Below are 14,922 nucleotides of genomic sequence, written 5' to 3' on the forward strand. Positions count from 1 at the left end.
GCAAGAACTACAAGCTGAGCTACATTCCCCAGCCTCACAAGGCAGCCTTAGAACCGAGTGATTTCAACGTGTAAAATTCTCAGCTGTCTCCATTTTTAGGAGCCATGAGCTCCTCGCCTCTATCAGTTATGTGTTCATTTGAATGCCTTTCAAATTTGGTTTAAAAGTTCTGCCCTTGGTCTTTGTTAACTTTGTTTTGCTTGTTTGTTTTTGAGTGTTACTGAAAAGAAAGCCCCGTGAAAACCGTCTCGTAACACAGACTGAAATGACACCAGATAGAACCTTATCACACATACCAAAGAGGCTTTCATAAGACAAAGTCCATTTTTAGACAGATAAATCAAAACTTGCCTGCACAAGGTATAGTTGCCAAGTCCAATGTATGGGTTTTCTTTGTCTGCATTTTTGAAGTCGGTGATGTTGAAGACAGAGAGAGTGTTGTTGATGTAGCCATCCATGGTGTAGGTACTGTGGTCCCCATAGGGAGGGATGGAGAAGGACCAATAATACACCAGGCGGGGGATCATGTCTGATGTGAAAGCAATGATCATGGCCTGTGTTGTGGAAAACGAGAAAGGAAATGTTAACTTAGACTGGTAGCCATGGCTCACTGTAGGGCAGAATCGCAGTTTGACCAAGTTGTGATTCTAAGTGTGAGGTATATATATTTAAAGCAGAAGATGCTTTTTTTTTGGGGGGGGGGTCTCCCATCCTAAGGGGAGGCATGAGGGAAAGGCCTGATAGTTGCCCACTGAGCTTGTGAGACTTTAAACACCATTGGTTGAGAATAACTGTACTGTGGCACCATGAAGAACAGGACTGGCTTGCATAACTTGTGTGTAAATCCGTGCTGCTCAAAGTTGCAATATCTAGTTAACCTCAGGGCTCTACCTGAGACAACCGGAAGTCTGTCATGATTTAGAATCAGCATGCTCTTGTGATAGATTGTATTAGGAAGATAATCTTGCTTTATTAACTTATTTGTAGAATAAAGAATTTATACAAAACTGATTTTTTTTCATAAAAATCACTTGTCTCTCTCAAAGAAGAATGAGAATTGAATAAAATACATCTCTGTTGATGCACAGTTATAAAATGGCCACTAACCTCACACTCCTTACCCCCAAGGTATCTTAGACTTACTTAGACAATCCATGGCCTGATAAACTAGATTGGGTTTATTCTATTCCTCAGTCAGGAAACAATGCCAGCTTTAAAACATCTAATCTGAGCAGCCAAACTTCTGAAAGATTAACTGGATAAAGTTCTGAAATCATAAATTATCATATAACATGGTTTAGCATGTTCCTGCATAGGAGGAGTAAACAGGTCAGTTATGAGTCCGTGTCTATCCCCAGGCAGAATCATATTAGGCCGAAAGCCTATTTAGAACTACATGGACCTTCCTCAAAGATCTTTAATTTGTGTTTCCAAATCTGGTATATGAAATTGTTTTGCAAAAAGGACAAAAAATATGCACTTTAGGCCAAGCACCAACTGAGCACAAGAATAGACACGCTTTTGGTGCAAAGTGAATTTTAACAGTATTCATCTGGACACATGGTTTAGTTGCAGTGAGACCACAAACAAGATCCAGGCAAAGCAAGCTAATTTCCTTGCTTTCTGCGATGTGAAGAATCAGTCTCCCTCCCACCCCGTGTGTGTGTGCATGCATGTGTGTCTGCTTGTCAGCAGTGAGGTGTGTGTGTGTATATATATGTATGTATATATATGTATATATGTATATGTATGTGTATATAAATATATATGTATATATGTATGTATATATGTGTATGTGTGCATGCATGCATGTGTGTCTGCTTGTCAGCAGTGAGGTGTGTGTGTATGTATGTATGTATATATATATATGTATGTATGTGTGCATGTATGCATGTGTGTTGCCTGTCAGAAGTAAGGTCAGACAAGAAGATACGGCATTTGCCAGACTTCAGTAGATGAAGTTTTCCTTCTATCATCTAGCTCAATGCCATCTTTTTACAGAATCACCAGAAGACGTGCTTCAGGAAACTATAAAAATTCCAACAAGGAAGAAAATTCTCTCGTTTTCTGACAAGGCACCTTTTCTCCCTGAATTGAGCTGCTCTGACACACACTGCAAGAATACACATAACGTAGCTCGCCTCATTTCCCATGCTGTTCTACACACAAGTTCCATTTATATCAAAATAAATTAAAATTGCTCTTCAATAGCAGATGCTCTGGCAAGGCACACCAATGTCAGCTGCGCTTATTTCTGGAACCCTCGGCCTTAACTCAAATGACTTCACAGCACACGTCTGCTTGGCGTCTCCTACCTTGGTGGCTTCTTTCTTCTTTTATGTACACGCTAGGTTGTGACTACCACGTGGGTGTTTCAGGGGGAGGGTTATATAGGTGGGACAACAGCTCATGTTTCACGGTTACCTGTATGCATATTTACAATGCGTTTATAAAAGTAACAAATGCTAACAGTGTGGAGTGAAGGGTTTTCCATAGTTTAATAAACAACACAAATCTAGTAAAGGGCTTTGTTTAGAGTATATTATAGAAAAAAATAACCGGCAGTCCCAATTAGTTGGGGTGTGTGTGTGTGTGTGTGTATGTGTGTGTGTGTATGTGTGTGTGTGAGCCTGTGTGAATATACACACACACTCACACTCACACAGTGCTTTGGAAACCCAGTCAATCCCCGATTTGTGCTCATGGAGTAGAGCCATGGCATGGACAGAGGGAAAAGGTATCTAACACAATCACTCCAGAATGCTTGAGGAATCAGGAGTTTGAACCAGATCAATTTTTTTGTTTGTTTCTGAAGGTCAAACAAAAACCCTTTTAGTTTCAAACCTTCCTGCCAAAAGCCTCCCTAAAGCACACAGATCCACGTTCCTGCCCTGCCTAACGCACTGTAGCGTACTGGCTGTGGCAGACTCGTGCTTTCTTGACTGTAGCATTTGAAAGGCCTTGCTGTCATGGCGCTAAACATCACTCTTCATTGTGAAACACAGTGGGCACTGAAGCTAGGGGCTATTTGGGTGGAAAGAAACTGATTTAATCTATCAGTTCCCCAAAGCTAGAGGTAGGCTGCAATTCAGAAAACCCGTGGGGGTGGGGTGACAGCTGTGTTCCACATAACTTGTTTCATTGTATCCAGTCAAGAGGGTGATGGTTTTGAGGTTCCTGTTGGTGCCTGTCAGAGTCCTCAGGGAGCTGCGTTAATGATGTTGGGTAATGAAGTTAAACGGCAGCAACTATGTGAACGAGGACCAGGCTCTGTGTGTCTGCTGTAGCTCACTGACTTCCCAAACCATGCTGAGTACAGAATCGTTCATCTAACGAATATAAAACGGGGCTCTGAAGTGAACAGAGCCAAGATCACACAGCTCAAGCTGTGGTGTGGGAAGTGGAACTCAGATGGCCTGACTCCACAGCCACTTCCCTCCTCCGGAGCCTGAGACAGACACTGCCTCTCCCTCTTCTGCTTTCGTAGGGGTTAGTTCATGGGGACCCAGCAACTGTGGTTTAAGAAGCTAAGATTAAAAAATCATTTGCTTGGCAAGCTGGCCTGGTGAGATTGGCGGTGAAATATGGGTAGAACTAACCCTGGTTCGGAGGATATCTGTAGGCAAGAGATCCTTTAATAGGCTGGCTCTGCCTAAAGGCTCTGCCTAAAGGCTGCCTCTTGGCCTACGCCCAGACACACAGCCTGTACAGACTGCAGAAACCGAGGTTGCTGCAGCCATGGCGCAGGGACTGCCCCACCTCCCGCAAGAGCTGTTTCCCTGGAGACAAGAGGGTAACTAACACCCAGTTAGGATGGCCAATTTCTCCTTCATCACAGTTAATATTCTATTCTATTCTATTTATTTATTTTTTGGTTTTTCAAGACAGGGTTTCTCTGTAGCTACAGTTAATATTTTAAAATGTCACTTTAGAATATATAGTGATATATGGTAGGATGCTTTTAGATTTCTTGGATGCCAAATGAACTCCTATCTGTCTGTGTTTAAAAGCACCCTTTGGTGATGCCTCTTACGTCATATATGAGTCAAAAGTGCAAATACTTATCAGTCTGTTTCTTTGGATAAAGACTTCAGCAGGGGAGGAACGGTACTACCTGTGGAGGATGTCCTGATGCGGTGAGTCAATAAGAATCACAAGCAATTAAAATGTAATTGTAAAAGGATAGTTGCACAGCAGCTTTTTAAAAGCCATCCTGGGGGCTAGAGAAATAGCTCAGATAGCTCAGGTCTTGCTGAGAATGCTTACTATTCCTGCAGAAGACCTGGGTTCTGTTCCCAGCACCCACATGGTGGTTCACGACCAGCTGAAATTTCAGTTCCAGGGGCTTCCACATCCTCTTCTGGCCTCACTGAGCACCAAGCACATGTATGGTCCCCATTCAAGCAGGCAAAACACCCAGACCATAAACATAACAGTGGGAATACCCTGACAATCCCAGAACTACTCACGTTGGTCACCACAGCCAGGATGGCTATTCCTTGCATGATGGGTTGCCATGCGCCGATGTCCCGGGCTTTCTCTGGCACCATGCGCCTATACTGAGTTGTTAGCTTCCACGCATCCACTCTTATTTCCAATATATTGTTCACCAGGGCCAGCAGGGGAGCCAGTGGGAAAGAGGCCACAAATAAGGTGACGAACCCAAACTGAATAACTGTCAATGGAACGGACACACATCATGGAGGGGAGGACAGACGGCAGGACAACATATTTCCCTTCACTCTTGTAAAGAAAGATAAAGGCAAACAAAGAACCCACCTGAGTGAGGGGACACATTTATGGCCAATCACAACGCAGCGCTCACAACGAGACGGATTAAACAAAATGCAGATAGGAAATCTAAGAAAGGAGGCTAAGTACAGCTTATTTCCTCTATACATGTCCACTCAAAAGAAGCACCATGTTGAAGCTCTTTGAATCAACCTTTCCCCTTAACGCCATTCATGTAACTAATCAATTGGGGGAAAAATAACCTCCTATGAAGTCTATGTGCTGGGGAGAGGCTCAAATAAATAACATCCTGTGCCTGGGAGCTACTACTATTAATGCTGATAACGGCTCTGGGAAGGAAAAGTTAGTAGTTGTCTTGCGATCCATTCCATACCTGATGCTGCGCCCTTCATAAAACCCAATCTTGATAAAAAAGCAAAAGCAAATTTCAAATCTGACCCCAGGCTGATGCGCACACAACGTGGACTGTTTGCTCACCCAGACAAATCTTTCTGAGTGTTATGCATGTTTTCTAGAAGATATTTATACATAGACTACAATTAAATAACCTACCTCCTGTCTGCAGGAAGCGCTGTCCTAGCAGACACAAATGCTATGCATACACACAAGGCCTGTCAGGTTCTTATGCCTGTTTTTCTGTTTTCCCAAGCTTAAAAAATTGTGATTCGTTGCAAAGGTTAGGTCAAAGGGCAGCGACGGAAATACATAAACAGTCATCTTTTAGATATAAGTCATTTACAAAAGGAAGGTTAGTGTTTCGGATAAAAATCTGTTCTGAAATGCATCTATTCAAAGCAACCAAGTTCAAAACCATGTTCAATTAATGAAGAAAGAGAGCCTATGCGGGCAGTTCACAAATGAACAAGATATTCAAGAACGTGGGGCAGGATCTGTGCTACCAAACTCCAGGACAGCTGAATGGCTCCTCTCTCAATCAATAAAGGTCAATCAAGGCATCATATACAAACCCTGCCCAGAAGAAACGAGAGACCATCTAGAGCAGGAGTGAGATTGGAAAGGGGACAGGGACCCTTCCTGCCGTGAGGGACCATGTTCTCACAGGCTTGTCCGGTGACTCTGTTCTGGCTAACAGCAGTGCCCGCATGGACTCTGGCCTAAGCTCAGTGACTCATAACTAATGGCAGTGATTGGGGTTCATTCACAGACAGCACGGTCAGAACGCCTTGAGAACTCACAATGAAGGAGAACCTCAGGGAAAATTCCATTTCATTGCCTGGTAATATATCCTTAGCTTTGAACAACATAAATACTAACAAAACCACACACAGACATCACACCTGAAAGTTTTTGATTTTTTCTCTGCTATATGATTCTGTCTGCTGGAGGGAAACATACTACCCATAGCGATATGCTAAGTAATTCTGTGGTTCAGCAACAGATTCCTTCAGCTCCAACACATACCCCAGCGGATTTTACCGAATACTTACTCATTTCAAGATACTCATAGAACAAGCCCAGCTTGCCCATGGGCTGCAGATGGTAATCCTGTTCCCAACGTGGAGTTATGTTTTCTGACCCTGACACTCTCTGATATCGTCCAAATAGATTCATGACCCATCTGCCAGGGAAAAAAAAATCAAATTATAAATCAGAACGAATATTGTCAGAGCCACATCGTGATGTATTTCTTGCTGTCTCAAAGCTGAATAAGTAATCCTCCCAAGAAATTAGTTTCTCCTCTGCATGCTAAATATCTTCAGTTTTCCATTTTTTTCATTAAAAACATTTTTTTTTCTAGCATAAAAATTGTCAGTGAAAAAAAAGCCAAATGCAGCTGGTGGTACCTGCTGCAGACGAGTTCTGTTTGTCACTGGGTGCAGGGGGAACTGGGGATGCTCACATGGTGACAGTAAGTGTGAGGCTATGAAGGGGACAAAGGACTGGCTGAGTAGCAGCAGGGCTAGAACCTCCCGGCTAGGGAAGAGTGGCTACAGACAGCTTGAGGCAGGAGCAGACCAGCCTTTGGCAGACAGCTCAACACAGAAGCTCTTGTGGTCTCAGGAAGGAGGAAGCAAGGATGGAGCACTAGGGTGGGGTCTAAGCGAGAGGACAGGGGTGTTCTTACGGACGTGAGGGGCTATGGTAGAACACTAAGCACAACGATTATAAACTAGGTCTCAGAATCTGCCTAGAAGCAAACAACGTCAGGCCAAGGGAAGACATGTATGCCCTTTAGATCAGGGTGCGGAGCCAGCCCCGCACAGCCCTGCACAGCCCTGTATACTGTCCCCATCCAGCCACCTGCTTCCGCTTTCTGAACACCATGCTTCTTGTGTCCCTGATAAATGCTCCCCACCCTTTCCAGGACAATCTGCCTTGAAAGCAGACCCAGGATGGCAACAGAACTGGCCATGCACCTCCACCCCATCAAGTAACAGCTGCCTTCAAGTCCACCCATGCATCTCCTATACTTGGGTTGTTAGACGACAGGTTTGTGTGGGTCTGGAATTCTGACACTCAGGACTCATGCAGGACTGTGAAGACAAACGCTACAAGGAAATGGCACAGTGCTTAAGAGCTGGGGCTGACTAGAGTTGGCTTGCTACGTGGGGCTTCTCCCTGCTGCTGGTCTCTCTCTCTCCAGACTTCCTGTACCTCAAGAAAGGCTTACCCAGGCTCATGCTCTTCCACAGAACAAAGCCCCGGCTTCCCCATCTCTCCCCACTTCCTCTGTAGGAGGCTGGGCAAATGAAGGAACTCAGACTCGGATGCCCTTGAATCAGATCCCACACTCTCTGGCTTCCTAACTGCTCTACTAGGGTAAAGTTAAAACATGCGGGTGTACACTGGCCAGGGCTGATGCCAGGATCGATGGGATTCATGACAGGTGAGAGGCCAGCACATTTCCTCACAGTCGTAGGGCTTCCTGCTGGCCAAAACAAGCTAACTGGAAGAGGCTACTGAAGGCGGAGCTATGATACTGGGACCTTGGTTTCAAGGTGTGGAATATTTGTGGACAGCAAAGCAAAGCCTCCTCTATGTCCATCCAAGGATCTAAGGAAGCATTAGAATCTGGAATGCCGAAGCCATTCCAGGAGCCCTAAACACAGGTGGTACCCAAGCACCACACCTACCTCAGCAGAGACCCCTCCTGCCAAGCTGTTTTCTTGGCCTGGCTTTGGGCCTCTTGCTCCATTTTCCTGAGTTAAATCACTCATGTCTAATAGAAACCCATCCATCTTTGCCTTGAGTCTTTTGAATTTTTTTCCTGTTGTTGTTTTGATTTTAAATAAAACCCAAACAACAAAACCACACCTGAACTGTGATTCTGGTGCCAGATCTCAACCTTGACAACACATGAGAATTACCACAAATCTTTAAAAAAAACAAATGAACCCCACCAAAGAGCCTTTTCCTCTCTGGCCACGACAAGAATCAGAGGTTACAAAGTAACTTCTGTACAAATTTACCATAACATTAACAAAACACGCACTACTAAACTTCCCTTTGCTAAGTTGTGATAATATTTTATATCTCATCTTCTCCTGGCCTTCTCAGATGCCATTGCCGCTTAGGTTCATCCCACCCACCAGCACACATCCCTTGGGGGACATTTCACACCTGAAGTCAATGTTCTTGTGCAGCGTAAGTGTGTGAAGAGCGAGCATGGCCATGGAGGCCTCATGCACAGCCTCTCTTGAAGACAGGCATTTTCTACTGCAACAGTCCCTTCCCTGGTTATATAAGTGCATGGTCATTTTGAAAAGATAAAAGCTACATAAAGGAAAAAACAATGTCACAGCCATCCCCTGGGTAAATATCTATGGACATTAATGTTCTAGGTGTTTTAGGGTCTTCATAACATTCCTTAGTGTTAACACCATCTTTTGTGAAGAAAAGGATGTCCCTAGAATGCCCTGAAATTCAGTGCTGGGATAACCTGAGGGCCGACATTCTCGGGGTCCAGTGAAACACCGTATCATTTATTCACTCAAGGGCTCATGCCCAGAGCCTGCTTTGGACCTGGGACTAACCTAGGTGTAGGCTCCGTTCAGTCTAGGATCTGAGTGGAATGAACGGTGTGGATCTGAAATGACCACGTCTAAGAAATTTTCATCAAATACCCTTCACTGCATTCTCTTGACATAGCGACCTCAAATGGAAGCCATGATGGCCCTTCCCTGGCTCGAACACTCTTCAGAGGAGTGAGGTTCTGGAAGGCAGGGGTAACGGGCACCCACTGCACCGGATTCTGTGTGGAACCAAGAGACTAGTGCACACAGAAGCACAGCCCCAGGGACACTACTCTAATCGAGACTTGGCATTCTCAGGTCTAAAGCCAGGGGAAGGAAATTAAAACCATGACGTCATTATCTTCGGCCAGAATGGAGATCTTTGTAATTGTGAGAGCAAGCTTACTTGAGGTCGGGATTAATTTAGGAAAGACACCTCTCCCACTAACTTTTAAAACCTTAGAAAGTAGCTCACTGTCAAGCAGTTACTCGTCCAAAAAATCTACTTGGCTCAGAAAATGCTGCTTTAGTAGTACAAGAATGGGTTAAGTTTTTTTTTTTTTTTTAAATACATTTTCATACTGAAACAGCGTGATTTGCGCATGACCTACTTTTACTTATCTGGAAAAACACGGCTATGAACTTGATGAAAGGGAGGGTTGTTTTCTGTGTAGCAGGATTAAAGTTATCTCACAGCTAAAGCTGGAAGCCTTTCCTGGGACGGGAGTGTTGTCTTAGCTTTGAGAAGGGCCTTGACAGCTCACACCGAAGAGGAAAAAGCTCCAGTGATGTGGAAGCATGGAAACCCAGCCAGCTAACTATCCCAGAGAGAATGAACAGAAACCCGGCGGTGCGAAGATCCAAGATTCATGGCAGTAAAACAGACCAAACTGCACGTGGTGGGGAACACAGGGAAGGACGCAGGAGGCTGCAGCCTAAACCAGGTGCTGAGTTGTGAGCAAGTCTATCCCACCGCATAGCGGGGTGGAAGACTCAAGAGGCCTTAAGGCGAGGGGACACTCTACACTGCTGTTGACAGGGAAGAGAAAAAGGGTTCACGGAGGAGGGAAATAGTACAAGGGGGATCAGGTGTTTTGTGAAAGCAAAAATGGAAACCAGAAACTAGCTTGAAAAAAGACTCTTGTGAACAGAGCATTGGCCTCCCAAAGAGGTTCCCTGCCCATCTCCAGAACATCTGAAGAGCACTGGGTTCTAGGAGGCATTGACTATAGGGCAGGAGACCATCCTGGATGATGTAGGGAGGGGCAGAGGCATGGCAGACAGCATCCCAAAGGAAGGGTCTGTCTGGGTGGCTGCAAGGCCAGAAAAGGCAAATGCTGCTTCACCTGAGACCGTCTGGAAAGGCCCTGGCTACCCAGCACCCTGGTGTTAGCTCAGTGAGACCCACGTTAGACATCTGACCTCCAGGACTGAAGGACTTCAAATTCTATTTTAACACATTAACTTCGTAATAATTTGTTTAATTGCAATGGAAAACTAAGGAAATGCAGACGGTGCTGGGCTGTCTACAGATCCCACAATAGGGGCCTTGCTAACTATCTGGAGGGAACTGTGCCCTGCTGTTATTCTCATTCACCCCTATGGGAACTGTTTCTGAAACCTTGTAGATCACAGGAGCTGTCTGCTCTTGACAACACCGAGTCTGGAGTCGTAGGATCCTGGAGTTGAACCTCTCACTGCCAGTGTGATCTTGGGTAAAGGATATAACCTCTTTAAGCCACAGACCTTTATTAGCAAAAAGGCGATTAAACTAAGATCTAGAAAAGTAAACGATACAAATGTATACACGCGCACATAAACATATACATGGAAACACACAGAACTTGCTGCAGAGACTTGCACACATATTAGGTGTGCAACACATTACTATTAACGACTTCTACATGCATGAGGGTGGGGATTCTATGTGGATGTGTGGTGATATGTAGTTCACGGCTCTAAAGGCCGCTTCTCAAGGGCCTCTGCTGAATCAGACACCAGTTATAGCCTAAGAGGCATATGCCACAGCAGGTGAGATTTCTGTTAAGTATGAAGACAACTGTCTTATAGAACTACTGTGTGTGCTTGTGTGCAAGCACACATGTGTACGCACGCTTGTGCAGGAGCGTGTGAAGTCCAGAGGCTAGTATTAGGTGCCATCACAGATCAACTGTCACCTAGCTTTTCCCAGGCATGGTCTATCATCGATCCCGGAGCTTCCGGATTCAGCTATGCTTACTGGCTGCCCGGTGAGCTCCGGGGATCCTCTCTTTTCTATCTCCCCAGCGCAGAGGTTACAGGTGTGTACAACAATGCCTGGTTTTTCACATAGGTCCCGGGGATCCCCAACTCCAGCCTTCATGCTCACACAGGAAGCACATGACAACTGGGCCATCTGCTGGGCCCCCACATATAATCATTAAACACGTATAAGCCACTGGTGAGACCTCCTTGTCTAGAGGCCATGAATCTCAATGGATGCTAGTCTGCTTGAGGGATCGATGTATGGCAATGTGAGCACATTACTTCAGTGGGTGCGCTGACCTGACCCCCGTCCTGACACCCAGGACCACATAGCTAGTACTCACGGGAGCAGCACTTCTTGTATGTTATTCCAGATGGCCTTGCCCCCCATGATGATTGTCAGCTGTGTGGTCAGTTCCAGGAGACAGCCGCCTGGGTCACACTGCATGTTACAAAGAGAACAACATTCAGATTTCAGGGGTATAACTGGCAGAGGGACAATACATTAACATCTCAGTCTGTGCTCTTAGGCTAAAAATAGCTCAGAAATACACAAGGAAGTCACTGCTCATCAGGCAGCTGAGGGAAAGCAAGCGGCAGCTTCAACTGTCAGGAGAGTAACGCGATTCTGTTTTCACACCTCTTCGTTTCTGTACTTGCCCAGCCAATACACTGGGTCCCCTGGATAGCCGACGAATTTGCCCTTGAAGAACGCGATGTAGAAACACGAGGAGTAGTAGTTGACGAATTGGAACAAGAACATCTTCATGGTCAGGCTGTTCTCATAGTCAGTCTGGGTCCTTGGGAGTTCTGCGGTTAAAACGACAGCAGAGAAAGACACTGAACTCCGGGACGGCTCTGAGACCCTAATCAAAGGCTCTAATACCCGAGATAGCACACCAAAAGGAATACAATTCACACCGTTTCAGTTTAATCTGCTTTTCGTTTCTTAATATAGCCACTGTGCTAATTCTGAGTTTACACATTGATATGAGTTCTTGTTCCGTATAGACACAATATCCTCCAAGGCAAGCAACACACGTACACTTACTAACCGATCCTTAAAATTTATAAATGCTTTATAATCAAATGGGTGAGAAGGGTTCTGGTTTAAAACCCCAGAATTCATTTTGTTGTGGTGTTAGGGATCAAATCAGGGACCTCCGCCACTGAGCGACATGTCCAACCCCACAGAAAATTAGCTGTGTACTGCCAAGTAAAGGCAACTCTTCTGTCCTCTGGAGTTGTAAGATCTGTTGGAAACAGTGGAACGGGGCAATTGGCTGGAGGCATCTGGGAAGCACAAAAGGTTGTCCCCCTAGCTATGAATCTCAGCCAGTCTGACTGTCATTCTGAGAATGACCCAGATGCAGGCAGGGTGTGGGAAGTCCCTAACTCTAGTCATGAAGCAGCTGCCTGGGATGCAAGCCAACCAGAAGCAGCACTCATTACATTAGGCAAAGCTGATGAGAACTGTATTAACGCGGACAGTATGGGGGATGCCACGAACCAGTGTGGCAGTTTGTCTCTCCTTGGCTGGAGAGCGTACTTGCCACTGGAGCCGCGACCCTGTTCCACTTGTTTGCAACAAAGAGACTATTTACTTTCGGCAAGAGAACACATGATCTAATGTAACCAGACATATTCTCCCTGATGAGTTTACAGACCCTGGACAGTCCCACCATTGTGTCTGATTGTCCCTTCTTCTAATACAGAGACGTACACAATATACTTCCCATACGGGCTAGAGGAAATACGTTTACACTCAAAACTTCCTAAGAATTCTAACCCACGGGGATGAAACTAGCTGAAGGTTCTCTGACTATCTCGGCCATCACTCCAGCCGGGCAGGACCTCACCGAAGTTGGTGATCATGATGGCCACCCTCTCGTAGATAGTGTTCAGGATCATGATGATGATGAAGCTGATGATAGAAGCCGTGATGGACGTGGCCATCTGCGGAGTCAGGTATTTCTGGATGGGGTCAGTCCCGTTGGGGTTGGTGGGGAGGGTGGCAGAGAACACAATGAACACCGACAGCCTGTAGACGATGATGCCGATCACGGAAGCGATGATGAGCAGGATCTGAAAGCACCGGGAGTGGCAGCGTGAGCCTCAGCGGGAGTCAGAACGGCACCGAGACGGGCCCGGTGCTGAGGAAAACAGGGCAGGTGCCGAATGCAGGACACCTCATGGGGCCGTGTGGGAAGAAACATGGGACCCAAAGAGGGAACCTCAACAGGGTGGGATCCTGGTGACACAGTCAGACTAGACTGGGCAAGAGGAGACATGGTCTCCTTCACTACATATTCTATACAACCGTCCTAAAACTAAGAGAGTGCCAAGAAGGAAAGTCTACGTTAGGAGGAGAGTTATCTCCAGATGGCACAAGAGTGGAGTAACATTCTGGGTGGAAGGAGAGTTCACGATCACAGAAGCAATGGGCACGTCCCTTGTGTGGCTTCAGCTGTTCTGCTCCACGGAGAGCCAGTCACGAAGACTCAGCGTGGGCTGGCTTTGCCTGTACCTTTGCAGTATCGCTGTCTAACTGGAGCACTGACCAAGATGCTGGGCCGCTGGTTCTGGCAGCAGGACTCAGCTTTCAGAGTTCAGGCTTTACATACTCGGGTTCTCCTGAGCTCAATCACTCACACCCGCACCCCTCAAGTCGGACCTGCCGCATTTCTGAGTCCTACTCCACAGGACCTCTGGGTCACCTGCTGCACAGCCTGCACGTGGTAGAAATTTACTTTCTCAGTAAACAGGTTTGCTCTCTCTGGTCAGCATTGTTACACACCCCTTCCTTGCTTGATACAACGGTATTTAGACAAGTGCTTCTCAACCGGTGGGTTAGACATCTTTCACAGTCCAAAGACCCTTCCACATTGGTTGCTTAAGACCATCAGGGATACCCGATATTTACATCACGATTCATAACAGTAGCAAATTACAGTTATGAAGTAGTAACTGGGGTCAGCACAACATAAGGAACTGTATTTAAAGGGTCACAGCACTAGGAAGGCTGAGAACCGCTGATTTAGACACTCTTGGAGATGCCCTATATATAGGCCCTATATGTTGCCTATATCTTCTTTTTTGGATATACTTCAGAACCATGGACTCTGTCTGAATGCTTGTGATGAGAGCCGGGGAAAAGCTACAGAGAAGAGGAACTCAGCACCAAGCAAGGCACAGCACGGGTCAGCAAATCAGAGCAACATACAGGGATGAGCTATAGACTCCTGCATATGAACCCCACCTCTGCCACTGGCTGTGGAACCTCGTATAGGTTAACCTCAGGATCCACCTTCCTCAGGCAATGGGCAAAATACTACAGGGAGAATACTATGCCAAGGCCTCGGAAAAGCACTGGGTAGTATTAGTTGTGATTGTGGCAACCAAAGAGTTAAAGAGACATTTTCTTACTTGTGCAATCTGCGTATAGAGAAGGCATTGTGTTTTCCTGTAATCTCGCTCATTATCCCTTCTCCTTCACAGTTAAGTCTTGTGAAATGAAAAGGAATGCGTGTGTGCGTACGTGTAAATTAGCTAAGGCTGAGAAAAACTGAGAAATGTGGTGTCTTCCTCCCCCAGCATAATGCACCCAGGCCATCGAAGTCTTTCTAATAATCACCCCGCAATCCCTTTTCTGGTTGCTCATCACCAGAGCAGCCCTGGGGCGCGTACGGCCAACCTCACCGCCCTTCCACTACTGAATTCTCCTAAGCAGTCTGCACAGGAGGCAGTGTCAGAAGGAGGAAACACAGGCTGAAAGAGTGAGAATCTGTGCTGTTTGAGCTGACAGGAAGGGAAACCATTGGAGTCACTCCTACTCAAAGACAGACCCTGGCAGCTCGGCCTCCGCCTTGGCTTGAGTAAGACTGATATCTCTGGTGACAATCCCGGAAGGCCTCAACAACTTTCCAGGCAGCTGCTCTGAGCAGGGCACCTT

At 46.0% G+C, this 14,922-nt stretch overlaps 1 protein-coding gene across 3 annotated transcripts in view; it reads right to left on the reverse strand.

Moving 5' to 3' along the window:
• Positions 1-14,922, reverse strand: part of Ano6 (anoctamin 6) — a 170,254-nt gene that overhangs the window by 8,740 nt on the left and 146,592 nt on the right. For all 3 annotated transcript variants that reach the window (XM_050128712.1, XM_050128706.1, XM_050128721.1), the window contains 6 exons: positions 12,830-13,055; positions 11,611-11,780; positions 11,315-11,412; positions 6,201-6,331; positions 4,470-4,675; positions 352-554 (listed from right to left, as the gene is read on the reverse strand). In XM_050128712.1, coding sequence (XP_049984669.1) covers positions 352-554; positions 4,470-4,675; positions 6,201-6,331; positions 11,315-11,412; positions 11,611-11,780; positions 12,830-13,055 — 1,034 coding nt within the window. The remainder of the gene's footprint in view (positions 1-351; positions 555-4,469; positions 4,676-6,200; positions 6,332-11,314; positions 11,413-11,610; positions 11,781-12,829; positions 13,056-14,922) is intronic.

The sequence above is a fragment of the Alexandromys fortis genome, unplaced genomic scaffold (assembly GCF_014885135.2).
Source record: "Alexandromys fortis isolate MF-2015 unplaced genomic scaffold, M_Fortis_MF-2015_v1.1 scaffold_28, whole genome shotgun sequence".
Lineage (NCBI taxonomy): Eukaryota > Metazoa > Chordata > Mammalia > Rodentia > Cricetidae > Alexandromys > Alexandromys fortis.